General features: G+C 41.4%; 1 protein-coding gene across 1 annotated transcript in view; it reads left to right on the top strand.

Moving 5' to 3' along the window:
• The first annotated feature begins 226 nt into the window (after positions 1 to 226).
• Positions 227 to 19,191, top strand: part of PAMR1 (peptidase domain containing associated with muscle regeneration 1) — a 41,889-nt gene continuing 22,924 nt past the window's right edge. The window contains exons 1-5 of the mRNA XM_075837042.1: positions 227 to 651; positions 2,636 to 2,812; positions 8,885 to 9,013; positions 12,909 to 13,023; positions 18,881 to 19,098. Of these exons, the coding sequence (XP_075693157.1) occupies positions 537 to 651; positions 2,636 to 2,812; positions 8,885 to 9,013; positions 12,909 to 13,023; positions 18,881 to 19,098 (754 nt within the window). The 5' untranslated portion in view covers positions 227 to 536. The remainder of the gene's footprint in view (positions 652 to 2,635; positions 2,813 to 8,884; positions 9,014 to 12,908; positions 13,024 to 18,880; positions 19,099 to 19,191) is intronic.

Here is a 19,191-nt window from a genome sequence, read left to right as displayed (position 1 = left end):
GACTTCCCATTTTACAAATGTCACTATTACGCACACTATAAATGAGTTCATATTTAATTAGTTTTTTGGGGTATGGCGTCACTGATGAGGAATGTATGTTATTGCAAACACATGTATTGGCCACGGAGCTGAGAATTTTTTCCAGACTCCATGCCAGGTCAGGACGGGGTCTGAAGCAAATATTATGTAGACGTCTCCTTTGCCTCAGACAGATCTGCCTTCTGCTTATGGTACCTGCACAATCCCTCTGCTATTGTCTGTGGTGTTTGTAGGGTTGGCGCATTGTGGAGCAGGAATTCTTGGAGGATATCCCATATGCTTAGTGAATGACCTCAGCTATATTTTTAAGGATTCCCTACCACCAGGTCTTCTGCTGCGGGCCACCAAGAGTTAAAACAGCTGAGTGTTTTTGGGGTGACGTAGTCTGGAAGACCCCAGTCGAAGCGTTCGGTGAGGGTGTCATTGCCTGAATGATAAAAAGTGTGAAACCTGAGACCCCAGCACTGCGAGTATGAAGAGACGGAGACCCTGAATCCATGCAGAGTGCCTGTACTGGGATTAAAGACAACACCATGACCCTAATAGTGAGGACCAGTCTGGCTCTGTTCTCCCTCTGCGCCTTCCACATCTCTGCCCACCCCAGGGGCTCAAGTGAGTACCAGCTGTGATGTCAGAAGAGTCTTGGACTTTTGTAAGGTCTTTCCTGCTTGTTCCTGTAAAAAGTAATGGACTTTCTTGTCTTATAGTGACAGATTACAATTTAAGTCGTGCAACTTTTACGTAATAGTCATGTGACTGCTTTTGGTCTATATTCACTTCTATTAGGGTGCCGTTTTTGCACAACTGTGCATAAAATATGCATAAATTTGCATAAAAATGCAGCGGCTGTGTTTTCTGATTCACCTTGGATATAGTACATGGCGGCTGTGTATTCTGATTCACCTTGGATATAGTACATGGCGGTTGTGTATTCTGATTCACCTTGGATATAGTACATGGCGGTTGTGTATTCTGATTCACCTTGGATATAGCACATGGCGGTTGTGTATTCTGATTCACCTTGGATATAGCACATGGCGGCTGTGTATTCTGATTCACCTTAGATATAGTACATGGCGGTTGTGTATTCTGATTCACCTTGGATATAGCACATGGCGGCTGTGTATTCTGATTCACCTTGGATATAGTACATGGCGGCTGTGTATTCTGATTCACCTTGGATATAGTACATGGCGGCTGTGTATTCTGATTCACCTTGGATATAGCACATGGCGGCTGTGTATTCTGATTCACCTTGGATATAGTACATGGCGGTTGTGTATTCTGATTCACCTTGGATATAGTACATGGCGGTTGTGTATTCTGATTCACCTTGGATATAGTACATGGCGGTTGTGTATTCTGATTCACCTTGGATATAGCACATGGCGGCTGTGTATTCTGATTCACCTTGGATATAGTACATGGCGGTTGTGTATTCTGATTCACCTTGGATATAGTACATGGCGGTTGTGTATTCTGATTCACCTTAGATATAGTACATGGCGGCTGTGTATTCTGATTCACCTTGGATATAGCACATGGCGGCTGTGTATTCTGATTCACCTTGGATATAGTACATGGCGGTTGTGTATTCTGATTCACCTTGGATATAGTACATGGCGGTTGTGTATTCTGATTCACCTTGGATATAGTACATGGCGGTTGTGTATTCTGATTCACCTTAGATATAGTACATGGCGGCTGTGTATTCTGATTCACCTTGGATATAGTACATGGCGGCTGTGTATTCTGATTCCCCTTGGATACAGTATATGGCGGCTGTGTATTCTGAATTTGATGCAATTTTATCTAGATGAGATTAATCTTCCCTGTTTAATGAATTTCAAGATATAGCAGAGCTAAATTTATCATTGAACTGTTTAGTTTGTGCTCTGTAATAACTCACAGTAAAGTAAAGAAGATCTAATAACGTGTTCCAAACAAACTCAGCACTGCTACATCTGTATATCCATGAGACCTATATATTAGAAAACTCTGTAGAAGGCCAGGAGTTGTAATATTCTTCTAGTGTAATGGAGTAAATTTTGAGCCTGGGGGGGGGGGGGGGGGGAGAATTTTAACTCTGTTAGTCATGGAAAACGAATCTACAGATGCATCTGCTGTGCCATCCAAGGAATAGTAAATACAGTAGTACGGATCAAATACAATACACATCAGTATAAACCATGAGCTTTTCAGTGAGCACCTGGACATAAGAAAACTCAATTAGAAAACATTTCGATAACTTCTATTAGAGAGTGTTGTGGGCATGCTCAGAGGTATATACAGTAATCACTCTGCAGGGAGAGGGAGGAGGGAGGAGGAGGTGAGCTCTTTCCATCAACTATTGTAAATACTGCGATCCTGTGTTATCTGCCTCCACCTTTATAATAAAGGCATTACATTTTATTGTTATTCTCCCCTCTGATGATGATTGCTGACCCTGTAATAAGTGTACACAGCACATGCTGAAAAACAACAATGCAAAAGGCTGTTCTTTTATGTTGATCTTGTAAGGTGTTGGTCATTTGCCTCATTGAACAATTTTTCACATTATTACAACCTATGAATATATAGGGTTTTTTCCCCCTAGAATATACAGTAATTAATGAAAACTGCCCAGGAGCTGAATGGAACATCATGTGCAGAGACTGCTGTGAATATGATCAGATCGAATGCGTGTGTCCAGGAAGCAATAAGAAGGTCGGGTACACCATCCCCTGCTGTCGGAATGAAGACAATGAGTGTGACTCCTGCCTCATACACCCAGGTATCAAACTACAACTATAACTTTGCTGCGTAAAGGCCTTCAGTAAATTGCAGAACTTCAGCAGACATCATAAAAAAATATAATGCTACCAATTATAAAAAAAGACTATCATTACAATAATACTTCCACCTATTTACAAGAATATAACTACTATAATACTGCTCCTATATACAAGAATATAACTACTATAATACTGCTCCTATATACAAGAATATAACTACTATAATACTGCTCCTATATACAAGAATATAACTACTATAATACTGCCCCCTATATACAAGAATATAACTACTATAATACTGCCTCTATATACAAGAATATAACTACTATAATACTGCTCCTATATACAAGAATATAACTACTATAATACTGCCCCCTATATACAAGAATATAACTACTATAATACTGCCCCCTATATACAAGAATATAACTACTATAATACTGCTCCTATATACAAGAATATAACTACTATAATACTGCTCCTATATACAAGAATATAACTACTATAATACTGCTCCTATATACAAGAATATAACTACTATAATACTGCCCCCTATGTACAAGAATATAACTACTATAATACTGCTCCTATATACAAGAATATAACTACTATAATACTTCCACCTATTTACAAGAATATAACTACTATAATACTGCTCCTATATACAAGAATATAACTACTATAATACTGCCCCCTATATACAAGAATAGAAACTACTATAATACTGTTCCTATATACAAGAATATAACTACTATAATACTACCCCCTATATATAAGAATATAACTACTATAATACTGCTCCTATATACAAGAATATAACTACTATAATACTGCCCCCTATATACAAGAATATAACTACTATAATACTGCCCCCTATATACAAGAATATAACTACTATAATACTGCCCCCTATATACAAGAATATAACTACTATAATACTGCCCCCTATATACAAGAATATAACTACTATAATACTGCTCCTATATACAAGAATATAACTACTATAATACTGCTCCTATATACAAGAATATAACTACTATAATACTGCCCCCTATATACAAGAATATAACTACTATAATACTGCTCCTATATACAAGAATATAACTACTATAATACTGCCCCTATATACAAGAATATAACTACTATAATACTGCCCCTATATACAAGAATATAACTACTGTAATACTGCCCCCTATGTACAAGAATATAACTACTATAATACTGTTCCTATATACAAGAATATAACTACTATAATTATCTTTTTTATTTGAAAACTTGCAACAAATTATTACAATACCTTTGCAATACACTCATAACAGATAAAGAAAATAAACGTATGTCTCTTAATAACATCACAATCATTAAACAATCCACAATATATGAATATTGCTCCAGTATAGATTGTTTCAACTATTTTTCATGATATTATTCTAGACAGTATTACAGGAGAGTTCTTCTTTATTGGTGACCGGGCAGCATCGCGCACACCACAGAGGGTACACGGTCACCACATTTATGACATATAGTAAACCTCTATGATATAAACTGAGTTCGGGCTAGAAGTCTCCATACAGCAGCTGAGAGTTTCACTGTCCCACTAGATGTGGTGACTGCAGGGACACAGCAGGGACATTACTCTGTAGATAAGTCTCTTGTATAAAGATGACATTGGTTTTGTCGTCAGACAGACGCTGGAATATCGCCTGCCGCCTGCTCCTATTCTTCACACTGTTCACATTGATGGAGGTGATTTTCAGCCTCATCCTGGTTACATGTCTTTCCTACTTTTTTTCCTTCTTCCACTGCTATGTCCTGTAACACCCCATCTTTTGGTGGACATTGGGGGGTCAGCATCTTCATCCTGAGGTTCGTCATCTGGGTTGTGTGAAGAGACTTGCTCCATCTCTGCTTCTTCTTCCTGTTCATCTTCCCCCAGCGCACAGTAACGTCCCCCAGTTATCGCCAGCACTGGAGACTCCGGTGATTTCTTTGCAGCAGTGATTTTTTTCCTAGAAGAATCATCTGTTTTACTTCTCCTTTTAACCGTCTGAAATCCCTCCTCATCGATACTGGTCGCTGCGGCTGGATCAGCTGTTTTTTTACTGGTCGCTGCGGCTGGATCTGCTGGTTTTTTACTGGTCGCTGCGGCTGGATCAGCTGGTTTTTTACTGGTCGCTGCGGCTGGCCCAGCTGGTTCCTTACTGGTCGCTGTGGCTGGATCAGCTGGTTCCTTACTGGTGTTGGGCAGATGTTTGGTGACAGAGTGACTGGATATTTTACTTTTAGCATGACCTCTCTTTTCAGTGGCTGGTGTCACTTGTGCAGCATCCACAGATGGGACATTCGTCTCTGGAGCAGGGTCTCTGGTACTTTGGCTCACATCCTCGCTGGGACTTCCAGGTTCTGGGGTCGTATCTACACATATGGAGACATCCTCCTGGTCTTCCTCCATGGCTTCTTTAAAGGTCTCCTCTTTATTATGTTCTGCATGCGGACACTCCCGGAATGTATGTCCAGGTCCTAAGCACAGGTTACAGATGACAGGTCCTGTACAATCATCCTTCACATGCCCAAACTGACCACATAGTGAGCACTTAATACGGGAACAGTTGAATGCCAGGTGTCTGCCCCCACATCTATGGCACAGTCGCGGTTGACCAGGGTAGTAACATACGCCTCTCTCCGAGCCCAGGTAGAAGGAGTGCGGCAGATGTCTGGTCACTCCATTCTCCTGAACCAGCTGGATCTTGACAGAATATCCTCCATTCCAGATCTCCTCCTCATCATAGATCTTTGTTGGCAGTCTCTTCACCTCACAATATCTGCTCAACCAGTGCTGCAAATCTGCCAGAGCCACCACCTCAGACTGGAACAGGACGGTGGCGGTGACTACCTGGGGTTTAGTCAGCTGGATGACATGTAGATGCTCCCACATCGCGCGCTCCTTTGTATCGTTATAAATACTCCAGAACAAGTCTAGACTATATTGCAGCTTGAAACTGATGTCATAATTCCTGCTGGAGGGAACGTGGATCAGAGCGAACACCTCAGAAGCTTTAAACTTCATAAACTCCTTCAACAAAACTTTCCCAATGTGGAGTCTGGAGGGGAGGTTTTCCTCTGGTCCTGAGTACCTGATTCTGACCGCGTTCCTCCTCTGAGGTGCGGGGTTAGTCGGTCTTGTGACGCTGGAGAACAGTCTCCTGTACTGAGGTCTGTCAGCAGGTGGGTCAGGACTGGACCTCTCCTCAGCTGATTGTACTGCAGATCCTCCTGTGTCTGCTCCTGATCGCTGTGTAACCTGCACTCCATTCACTGACACTGCGGGCGGCTGAACCTCCAGAACAGGGTCTGCAATGTCCGCCTCAGCCTGTGCCGCTGGTTCATCAGATAGACTGTCAATCACCGCGCTGAGCGAGGTCTCACTTACAATGTCAGTATATGTGGCACTTTCTTGCTCACTCCCAGGAGTGCCACTCGCATTCACTTCATCAGTACTGCACATAGAGTCTACTGCAGTTAACCCCTCGTCAGCTGGCACACATTTCTCTGCAGCTTTAGCAGCATTTGTGTTGGCTGATTGCACAGACCCCACACATGATGAGAGATGTGATCCTCCAGCCACTGCACACTCATATCTTCCAGGGTTTCCCTGCTCCACAATATTATACACAGTCTTATAGTCAGTGTCTTTTTTTGCAATGATATTTTTTCTCTTCACAGTTTGGGCTCTGGTCTCCCTTTTGTTCTCAATTGCCCAGTTCTTTATTTTGGGCACTGTGCATGATTCTTTCTGCAATCTCTCCTTCAATATCACCAGCTCACGTGTGCAAACATCCAGACACTCACATTTCATCAGCTTTGCCTTTGGATCAGTCTCTTGGTTAATTTCAGTTCTCAACTTGCGAACTTGCATTTCCATCTTAAAGATATTTTTCTTTGTCATTTTTGTGCACAATTCACCAACATTATGAGATTCAGTTGACTCACCAGCCACCATTTCCAGATCATCACCTCCACCATCTCCATGCTGCAGGTCAAACTCCAGACTCTGGGCTTTCCCAGGATCATCAGCCCAGGACCCCTCCCCTCCACCTGGGTCAGAAGCCATGCATAGTCCTAACAGGGAGCTCACAAGCACACGTCTATCCTCTCCTATGGACAAGAATATAACTACTATAATACTGCTCCTATATACAAGAATATAACTACTATAATACTGCTCCTATATACAAGAATATAACTACTATAATACTGCCCCTATATACAAGAATATAACTACTATAATACTGCCCCTATATACAAGAATATAACTACTATAATACTGCCCCCTATGTACAAGAATATAACTACTATAATACTGTTCCTATATACAAGAATATAACTACTATAATACTACCCCCTATATACAAGAATATAACTACTATAATACTGCTCCTATATACAAGAATATAACTACTATAATACTGCCCCTATATACAAGAATATAACTACTATAATACTGCCTCCTATATACAAGAATATAACTACTATAATACTACTCCTATATACAAGAATATAACTACTATAATACTGCTCCTATATACAAGAATATAACTACTATAATACTGCTCCTATATACAAGAATATAACTACTATAATACTGCCCCCTATATACAGGAATATAACTACTATAATACTGTCCCCTATATACAAGAATATAACTACTATAATACTGCTCCTATATACAAGAATATAACTACTATAATACTGCCCCTATATACAAGAATATAACTACTATAATACTGGCCCTATATACAAGAATATAACTACTATAACACTGCCCCTATATACAAGAATATAACTACTATAATACTGCTCCTATATACAAGAATATAACTACTATAATACTGCCCCTATATACAAGAATATAACTACTATAATACTGCCTCCTATATATAAGAATATAACTACTATAATACTACCCCAATATACAAGAATATAACTACTATAATACTGCCCCTATATACAAGAATATAACTACTATAATACTACCCCAATATACAAGAATTTAACTACTATAATACTGCCCCTATATACAAGACTATAAGGGCATGGCCAGACGTGGCGGAATTGCAGTGGAATTCTCCAGCGGAAATTTTTAGGCAAGTTAGTTCAGACATTGCGGAAAACTCCGCTGCGGACCATAGGCTGCGGTGCAGAATTTTCCCTCAGCAGCATGAACTGTCTGTTGCGGAGAAGAAGCGGAATTTCACTGCGGATTTCAGGCTTTGCAATGCAAAAACTGAAATCTGTGGCAAGTCCGCTGTGTTTTCTGCAACGTCTGAATTACCTGTCAAATATGCAAATGTTGGTGCAGATTCGTTGCGTAATTGCCCCAAATCTGCACCAACATTTGCAGCGGAAAAACTCTGCCACGTGTGAACATGCCCAAACTACTATAATGCTGCCCCTATATACAAGACTGTAACTACTATAAGGGTATGTGCACACACACTAATTACGTCCGTATTTGACGGACGTATTTCGGCCGCAAGTCCCGGACCGAACACAGTGCAGGAAGCCGGGCTCCTAGCATCATACTTATGTACGACTCTAGGAGTCCCTGCCTCCCCGTGGAACTACTGTCCCGTACTGAAAACATGATAGCAGTACGGGACAGTTGTCCTGCAGCGAGGCAGGGACTCCTAGCATCGTACATAAGTATGATGCTAGGAGCCCGGCTCCCTGCACTGTGTTCGGTCCGGTACTTGCGGCCGAAATACGTCCGTCAATTACGGACGTAATTAGTGTGTGTGCACATACCCTAATACTGCCCCCTATGTACAAGAATATGGAGTTTAAGCAGTAATAGAATGTTTATGTCTGACTTGAATTGGTCTTAAAGGTTTCAATAATAGTTTGGGTAAAGGTCTGTACCTCGGGCTGAGTCTTTATCCTTGAGACAAGTTACATTGAACATCAGTTATTGCCATTACCCTATTGATAGTTTATATACTGTGATTTAGTGCAATGAACTTAATGTAAGATGTCGAATTCTTTGATTACAACTTTGCCTTTCGTCCTCGCAGGATGCTCTATATTTGAAAACTGCAAGTCCTGTAACAATGGATCCTGGGGCGGCACGCTGGATGACTTCTATGTGAAGGGTTGGTACTGCTCGGACTGTCGGGTGGGCTGGTATGGTGGAGACTGCATGAGTAAGTACCAAGAAAAATGATTCTTTGTTCTGCTTTGAACCCTCAAATTAACCAGTTATGGGGTATCTATACATGTGGGGATGCTTCCTACTATTATTTGAAATACCTGCCTATTCCATTAATAATTAGCACCTGGGGTGGGGGTTAGATCTAAGGCTTGCCTTGGCCAACCAGATGTTTGTGCATTAGTGAAAGGGTTCGTCCGCTTATGACAATCCTCTTTAGTTAGGCGGATCCTATAAACAGGTCACAAGTTGTCCTGCTGCTGGGACCCTCAGCGATCAGCTGTAATCTGTGTGGGAATCTGGCAGCAAGTGTTTAGCTCCCCTACAGCGCCACCACAGGGGAAATGAAGCATTACACTGTTATTAAAACCAATGGGGTGCTTGTGTAAAAGGATGTGCTGGAAGAGAGAAATGTTCTTTGTAGCCACTGTGGCTAATATGTCAGACCCGTATCTATTAAAGTAAAGATGTTGTTCACAGCAACCAATCAGGTTTCTTCTTTCATGTTCCAAGGTGCAAGTAAAAAAAACAGCTGGAATCTGAATTCCATTGCACCAGTTATGATAAATCTGCCCTATTATGATACCACGTTGAGTTAGATTATATAGCAATCTCAGCTCTGCTACATCTGTATCCAAGTTTGTAGAGGAAATGATAATTTTTTGCTGGCAAATATAATTTTATGATTTTTTTTATTCTGTTTGCTCTTATTTTTCTGCTAATTAATCTCGCTCGTCCGCCCAATACACAAAGCACCCTTGTTGACTCAACCGTTCCCCTCCTCTTTATAGAGCGAAGCACTTTATTTGCAGGCTTGCATTATAACAGCCAATTAATTGAAGATTTTTTTTCTCCTTCTTGGTCGGGCAGAAGGATTTTTTTAATTACTGTGCATTCTAACTGCTAATTATACTGTTTAGTCTGTACTCCGTATGTGCTGGCGTGGGATGAGAAGAGGATTGGGAGGTTCTGTTCCTGCATCTGCCCGTCTGCTCACACTGGCATGTCTCTGGGCATTAACTAAATAGCTGTCACTATTCCATCACATGCACAAAAGCACAAGTGTTTACAGCTACACAAAGTGTCAGGCTTTTTGTTTCTTGTTAACCCTTGAAGGTAGTTTTGGCCTTAAAGGGGAATTCCAGTTCAAATGATCTTCTGATATGGCATAGATACAGGTCTCATTGATCACAACTTGTATCTTCACGTTGATGAAATCTATAATCTCGGACCACCACTGATTTCTAGAGTATGAGGGTTGTATAGAGGGATCAGACTCCTTTGGCACTGCTCGGAGATTTCTGTTCTGGTGATCGGACACAACATAAACACTGGATTTTAATGTCTTCAAGCCAGAAAGATTTAGGGAATTTACTGATGGTGGGATTTAAAGGTATTTTCATTTATAGTACTGGTATCCTCTTATGTGACTAAACGGCTATCGGTTTCCCCTTTGTACAAAGGCCCAGGCACAACTGCAACCTCTGCACGAATCTGGGGAACGTCTCATCTCCTTAGAATGAAGCGGTCTTGGAAATCAGCTGATTGGCGTGGGTCTTGCGTCTGTGTGTGTGTGTAGCATTGCATTGTGCCCACTCAAATGAATGGGCAGCCGTGTAATACATGCTTACATCAAGTTGCTCAGAGTTGGTACCGCTCTTTACAGCTGCTCTTCCCTTTGGCTCATACAGCGACCCCCCTTCATGATGTCTATATACCCTATTAGGTTAATAATACAACCCATATTACGGATTAAACGTTCTTTTTTTGGGGGTGTTAATGAGTTCAGGAGACCACCCCGGGTCCATATGCTTCTGTCTTGACCCACCATGGTCACCTCTGTTACAGAAATTTTGGAAGCACCTTTAGTACATCTATCACGGCCACATAAAAATATATGATTCCTATACATGCATATGGTCAGGGCCCCTGCACTCCCTATTAGGTCCATCAACTTCCTTTGTGTACTCTATTGTGTACATTTAGTGGGCACCTGAGGAGACGTATGTGAAATGAAGGGCACCATGTTGGGAACCAGTTTTGCAGATCATTGCCCATTTAATAGGGCCCTCTGATTTTATAACTAAAACTTTATAGCTCCCTTGCAGTGATTGGTGGGTAGCGGGTGGGTGGCAGCCCACAGCAGAATTTTGGCCCCTTATGTGTCTGGGCCCCTGACAGCAGCACCACCTTTACTTCCCTGATGGTGGCCCTGACATCCACTTCTGCACTCTTTAGTAGGACACAGCTGCCCATCCGCCAGCGTTGGAGAGGTGAGTTTTAGATAAGTAATTATATTATTTTTATCCCTCATATCAGGGGTATATGTAGAGCAGTGGGTTCCCATAGAAATGTCCTAATGGGACCCTTTTTATGCCCCCATACACACTACCAGTTATTCGGCCACCCTTTTGACGCAAAGTACTTTATGACCCTCAAACTGTTTCCCCCAAAGAATATACCACCCATGGAGAAATCCTGAGCTAACCCCTTCTATGGTATGCCCATGACAACAGTATATTGTGAAATCTGTTTGAAGATTTGGAAAATGTCAGGGGTGACAATGTCTCCCCTGCCAGAGTCTCTTTATATTTTTGCTCCTTATTTTGCCTTCTCGTTTCAAATAAAAAAAGATCAAATCAAATACAAAAAAAAGTATACATTTTTTTGCCATGCTGTATTATATTAGCTCAAATTAAACACCACTATTGCGCCATGAACTGTGTGCACCGAAATGCGTAGTGTTCACTGTATATACCTGGACGTGCATTTCTCAGCTGCTGTTTACACCCTTCTATGAACATAAAGAAGGACGATCTATACGCCGCTGCACAGCTGTCAAATTTATGTTGTCAGTTCCCTGGGAAACCGTGTGTGATGCCAAACATGTTATTATGGGAGAGGACTCGGGAATGCAGCTTTATTGTATATTTTTGGGGTTGGGTTATTTATAGTAAAATCTTTCATGACCTGTAACATTAACCTCACACTCGGGGTCCATGAGGAGTTTAGTCAAATGCCGGGAGGTAATAGGCAGCAGCGTTCCTGGGTCCCCTGTATAATGGTGCCCGTTACCATGGCAACACGAAGAAAAAGAAATTCCACAACAGCAAACTCTGCTTTTAATTTTAGCAGCAGGAGATGAAAATGGAAAATGGGGGGGGGGGGAGACCCTTAACTCCTTCACTCCTGGAAACCGTGCAGCTGATTACATAGGAGCAGCGCATCATTGCATTAAGGGCCAGTCTATGAAAATAATATACACCATTGAACCTTATGGAATACAAATAGAAACATAATGTATTTTTTTTTCGGGTTCAGGATTGCATAAGTTAATATTTGGATGGACTGGATAGCTCCAAAATTAAAATTTCAATGACTGGGTGCGATTACTGAGTTTGGCCAGCAGGGGAGGCCCCCCCCCCCCATAAGACACAGAAGAACAAAGCCAAAGCAATAACCTTATTCTGCTGCTTTTAAAGGGATAATGCTTTTTATGTTGGGTGGGGGGTTGTTGGGGTTGCGAACAGCATATACAATCCCACATTGTGTATTGTCTCCCCTGCTTTGTGCACCTTGCAAATGTGACCCCCCTTGAAGAACCCGGCAAATTTGTGTTATTGCATGTAATGACCCCCCTGCATGATCAATCAACATACAATTGCAACGAACCCATTGCATGCACACATATTCCCATATAGAGTATATACACAAAGCAGTACAGTGATGTGGCCAGTAGAGGGAGCTGTAACTCATCTCATTGTGTCCTTTACTACTAGACAATGAGCTGAATAGGATATTGGTGTTTCAATTCGTTTATTGCATAGAAGAATGGACCATATGTTTTTGTTGTTCTTTTCTTTAAATTTTAATGTTTCATTCTTCCCTAGGATGTGGGGAGGTAATACAAGCCGCCCGGGGAGAGATCATGTTAGAGAGTTACCCATTTAATGCGCACTGTGAATGGAGCATCCAAGTGACGCCTGGATATACTGTAGAACTCAGGTAGAGAACGCACAATACAATGTAATGGGGTGAATGATGTCATTAGGGTTTATTTGTTAATGTATATGCCCAGCTTTGACTCCACAAGTAGAATAGAAAGCGCAGCTCTGGAGTATAATACAGGATGTAATTCAGGATCAGTACAGGATAAGTAATGTATGTACACAGTGACTCCACCAGCAGAATAGTGAGTGCAGCTCTGGAGTATAATACAGGATGTAACTCAGTATCAGTACAGGATAAGTAATGTAATGTATGTACACCAGCAGAATAGTGAGTGCATCTCTGGAGTATAATACAGGATATAACTCAGGATTAGTACAGGATAAGTAATGTAATGTATGTACACAGTGACTCCACCAGCAGAATAGTGAGTGCAGCTCTGGAGTATAATACGGGATGTAACTCAGTATCAGTACAGGATAAGTAATGTAATGTATGTACACCAGCAGAATAGTGAGTGCAGCTCTGGAGTATAATACAGGATATAACTCAGGATTAGTACAGGATAAGTAATGTAATGTATGTACACAGTGACTCCACCAGCAGAATAGTGAGTACAGCTCTGGAGTATAATACGGGATGTAACTCAGGATCAGTACAGGATAAGTAATGTCATGTATGTACACAGTGACACCACCAGCAGAATAGTGAGTACAGCTCTGGAGTATAATACAGGATGTAATTCAGTATCAGTACAGGATAAGTAATGTCATGTATGTACACAGTGACACCACCAGCAGAATAGTGAGTACAGCTCTGGAGTATAATACAGGATGTAACTCAGTATCAGTACAGGATAAGTAATGTATGTACACAGTGACTCCACCAGCAGAATAGTGAGTGCAGCTCTGGAGTATAATACAGGATATAACTCAGGATCAGTACAGGATAAGTAATGTCATGTATGTACACAGTGACACCACCAGCAGAATAGTGTGTGCAGCTCTGGAGTATAATGCGGGATGTAACTCAGGTTCAGTACAGGATAAGTAATGTCATGTATGTACACAGTGACACCACCAGCAGAATAGTGAGTACAGCTCTGGAGTATAATACAGGATGTAATTCAGGATCATTAAAGGATAAGTAATGTATGTACACAGTGACTCCACCAGCAGAATAGTGAGTGCAGCTCTGGTGTATAATACAGGATGGAACTCAGGATCAGTACAGGATAAGTAATGTATGTACACAGTGACTCCACCAGCAGAATAGTAAGTGCAACTCTGGAGAATAATACAGGATGTAACTCAGGATCAGGACACGATAAGTAATGTAATGTATGTACACAGTGACTCCACCAGCAGAATAGTGAGTGCAGCTCTGGAGTATAATACAGGAGGTAACTCAGGATCAGGACACGATAAGTAATGTAATGTATGTACACAGTGACTCCACCAGCAGAATAGTGGGTGCAGCGCTGGAGTATAATACCGGATGTAACTCAGGATCAGTACAGGATAAGTAATGTAATGTATGTACACAGTGACTCCACCAGCAGAATAGTGAGTGCAGCTCTGGAGTATAATACAGGAGGTAACTCAGGATCAGGACACGATAAGTAATGTAATGTATGTACACAGTGACTCCACCAGCAGAATAGTGAGAGCAGCTCTGGAGTATAATACAGGATGTAACTCAGGATCAGTACAGGATAAGTAATGTAATATATGTACACAGTGACTCCACCAGCAGAATAGTGAGTGCAGCTCTGGAGTTCTGTATAATCTTTATTACACCACACAGGAGAGCTGATGGATCCTCTTTAAAGTTGAAAGGAGTTGTATGTGATTAGAAAAACAAAGCTTCTTTCTTCCAGAACGAGCACCACTCTTGCTATAGGCTGTAAATGGCATAGCAACGTTGCCCCATTCACTTTTATGTTACTGAGCTCGATATCAGACACAGTCCACAGGAAAGAGTGGTAACATTTTGGTTTATAGGCTGAAAATTGTCCTGCTGACACAGTCGCTCAAAATGTTACAAGAAAACGTTTTGTAACCCTGCACCTGTGTCAGCAGGACTATGTCAGGGCAGGTTTTCAGCCTTCAAAATATAAAGAAGAATGTTTACATTCACTGATTGCAAGCAGGTTTTTAAACAAAGTATATTACAAATTGACATAACTTTTTATTATATACCGATTAAGCTTTAGTTACATAAAATGTGAGAACTCCTTTAAAGCTGAGTAATATTCATTTCATATGTGGATGGTGCATACAAGGATTGTCTGAGTATAGTAGGTGGCGTAGGACAAGTAATAAACTTTATGTGTTTTAATACTTACATTGTGCTAAAATAACAGTAATAAGGGCAAGTCCCTGAGAAAGAATCCAGAAGGAATTCCCCGGTCTCATTATTCCATTACCTCTTTTATAATAATCACTGTAATTAATTCATCACCATAGATCTCCTGGATGATGGGAATTACTGTTGGAACAGTTGCAAACATGTTGGAAAAAGTGGCAAATCTCCTCCAGTGAACTCCAAATCCGGGGACCAAATGGGGCTGATGTGCAGTTTTCTGCACAGCAGGTGGCCGGGAGCGCTGCTCTGCAGGAAAAATCTGTCAAGGGGACGAAGCGCTAAACCAGTGGTGCGGCATCTTCATTCTCAGGAGCTGCTCCCGGCGCTTTAGACCCCCTCTGATCACAAAGTGATGGCATATTACAGCAATTTGCCATCACTATGTAAGATGGGAATAACCCTTTAATCTCCACAGGTGCTGCAATTTTAGCAAATAAGGAACTTGAGTCATGAAAAAGGGATGAATGCAGCAGAACCTCCTGTTGCAGATGGTTAGGAGTAGGGCCGCCATATGAAATTTCAAGGCGTCTGGTTGCCCCCTTTTGAGGGGGAGGCAATGAAAAGTATCAGGAGGGGGGAAGGGGTGAGACGTAAACTGGCAGTGGCTGGTGAAGTGCAGGGTGGAAACAGTAGGTGGGCATTGGGTGGAGTTCTGTGGGAGGCCAAGGGGGAGACAGTAGGCGTGCAGGGGGGCAACATCCAAATACAAAACATTGCACTGAAACTGCTTTTCAGCAGCAGAGTCACTCACCAAATTGCAGTGCTGGCTGCTGCTTCTGACTCCTGCAGGATGTTGTATGCGCCACCGCTTGTTAAAAAGGGCCCCAACTGTAGTTACTTTTGAAAAGAAAACGGGCCCTGCAATGTAATGGGGCCTGTTCCTTTCGCCAAACTAACTACAGCTGGGGATAACTTTATGTAGGCGGCAGCGGCGGAGGACAAGCGCCTTTTTTTAATTTTTTTTGTCTGGACCCCTGAAGGGAGTAGCATCCGTACTGACCTTATGGTGGCCCTGGTCAGGAGTGTAATGGTGTCAAGCAGGACTTGAAAGGAGACACATTTTTTATCTTTACCATAGGGTCCCCTGTCCTCTGAGTACACAAACGGTCCAGGAAATGCTCTTACAAGAACCCTTTGGACCAAATCATGGATGGGAGGGTTTGCTATAGGGTACCGTCTGTATGTTTAGAGCCATTGTGTTTATATATATATATATTCTGTTATATATTCTGTACAGTACTGCAGGGGAAAAAGCTGAAGCTGTAAATACCAAATTGTTTTACTACTAGCTGGCACCTTAAAGATATTGTAAGATCAGTGGCTGAATAATGGTTCTTTGTGTCATGCTCCTCAAGGATAGCTTTGCTCTTAACAGCACTCCATGTGGTCCGGCATAGTATTGCAATTTAAAATTTAAATCATCTGAAGGGTTTTCTTGACGATAGAATCCTACAGTTATATACATAGATGGAGATGTATTAAGACTACAATGCCAGTCCTAATAGAAAGCAATCAAGGGTAAAATTCAGCAAATTTATTACGAGTCACACACACCTCTTAATAAATTAGTCGCATCTTTGGCTTTTGAAATCAACGCCAGCCAGGAGATGGCGTAGATTGCCGCTATAATTTACGCCAGTTCCTGGTGTAAATGATAGTAAATGCGTCGGGCTGCAGTGGCCACACCCCCTTCTGCTAAACTCTCCCCACTTTTTTGAAAATTGCCCAGAGCTGGGCACAAATACCAAAATTATTTGTATATTTTAGGTCGTTTGTGACATTTCAATGCCACAAAACTGGCGTAGAAACATTGTAAACTTTCCTCATAGTATCTTAAACAGAGGGCACATGATAACCCCAGATCATGCCGATCACATTTGCATTAGGTTGTTTATATCTGCAGAACAGTCTCATATTCGTCCTATTAGGGTTAAACCACACAAGTATTGCGGGTTCTGCTTCATTAAGACTACAAGGTCTTATTACTGTACTTACCTTGCCGGTGTCCTGCTGCTATTAATGAGATGTCTCCCAAGTAGCGGCACATAGTGTTAATGATGACGAATATGAATTATTAAGTGTCCCTGCTCCCTGCTGTATCATCTCTTAATATGTGGCATACTGAGTAAAGATTAATAACATGCCAGCAGCCCCGGGATTAGACACGGAGATATGAAATGAAAAATGAAGGTACAAACGGGTCCCCAGGTCCATTCCGCACTGACACTGGATCTCTCTTTATTAGAACGCAATATCTTTATTAAAATTTATATTAACTGGACTTTTTATACTCAGTCGTGTTGGAAATCACTGATCAATCTGTTTTCTCAAGGGCCGTCTGTATAGTCGATACGTACATAGACCAATGTTGGCAAGAATATTTATCACCAGCTCTCATTTTCAAACAACCTTAAAGTGACTCTCCACCTTTTAACACAATGTCATTTTTAAGTACAACATTCTGTACTGATTAACTTCTTAATATAGCCTTATAGTGGTTGGAGCTTTGTTTTTCTGATATAGAGCTTCAAATCCCATGTCATAGTCGTAGAGTTCAATGATAAAATTCTGGCTGACTGCAGCCACCACTAGGGGGAGATTAGGAGTTTACAGCATGCTGTGTTACTATTGAGTTCAATGTATCAACAGTATGCAGTAAGCTCTTAAGCTCCCTCTAGTGGTGGCCTAAGGTAGCCAGAATTTTATAATTTAACTCTGTTTTTGTAGGGGATTTGAAAAAACAGAGCTCCGACCGCTATGAAGATATATTGAGAAATTAATCATTACAGAATTGGGGGTTTATTAGAAAGACATTCAATTTGAGTCCCATTTTACTGTTTATATATAAATATCATCTATGTAGAAAGTTGGGTCACCTTGTATATACATAACATTAATGATCTTGTACTGACTCCGGGGATACAGCCAGTATTATACTCCAGAGCTGCATTTACAAGTCTGCCAGTTTCAATTGGAAACAGTCAATGCATTTTGATATTAGTCTTTCCTATGGCTGTGGAGAGATTTGTCATTTACTTGAATAAGTCAATAAACAATCTGGATTTGGTGCGGTCGTCTGTGGCCCTTTTGTTTTTGTAGGATTTGTTGTTGCACCCTAGAACACTTTTTGTCAGGCTAGCCACTCCTGGGAGGGTTCACCACTATTCCAATGACTTTCACTGGCACATTTAAATCCAGTGATCCTGCTGGAGATATGCCACTGCCAGAGAGGTCTAGCATTTTGCACGGCAGCTATTATATGTGTATGGCTAGCTAAGGGATTATTATCACGCATAATAAGCTTTGGATAGCTACTCTTCACTGGGGTTGTCCAGAATTCGAAAACTATGGCTGGTTTCTTCCAAAAACAGCACCACACCTGTACATGGATTGTGTCTGGTTTTGTAGGTCAGATCCATTAATGTGAATGGGGCTGACCTGCATTACCACACACAACCTGTGGATGGCTGTGGTGCTGTTTTGGGATGAGAGAAGCCATGTTTTTGTATGGATTGTTTCTTGACACTGATTTGACTCTTTATTTCAGGTTTGCAATGATAAGTCTGGAGTTTGATTATATGTGTCAGTATGATTACCTGGAAGTCCGAGACGGTGACAATGTGGATGCTAAAATCATCAAGCGCTTCTGTGGGAACGAGCGGCCACAATCCATACGCAGCTCAGGGAACTCTCTACATCTTCTTTTTCAGTCGGATGGGTCTAAAAACTTTGATGGATTCTATGCTACCTTTGAAGAAGTTACGGGTAATAATATACTGTAATATCTGTCACCCCATGAATGATATCAACTATTTGAGGGCTTGAAGGGCAACTCAATCCACTCAAGACTTTAAGACC

The sequence above is a fragment of the Rhinoderma darwinii genome, chromosome 9 (genome assembly GCF_050947455.1).
Source record: "Rhinoderma darwinii isolate aRhiDar2 chromosome 9, aRhiDar2.hap1, whole genome shotgun sequence".
NCBI classification, from domain to species: Eukaryota; Metazoa; Chordata; class Amphibia; order Anura; family Rhinodermatidae; genus Rhinoderma; species Rhinoderma darwinii.
This window is presented reverse-complemented; position numbering and strand designations above follow the sequence as displayed.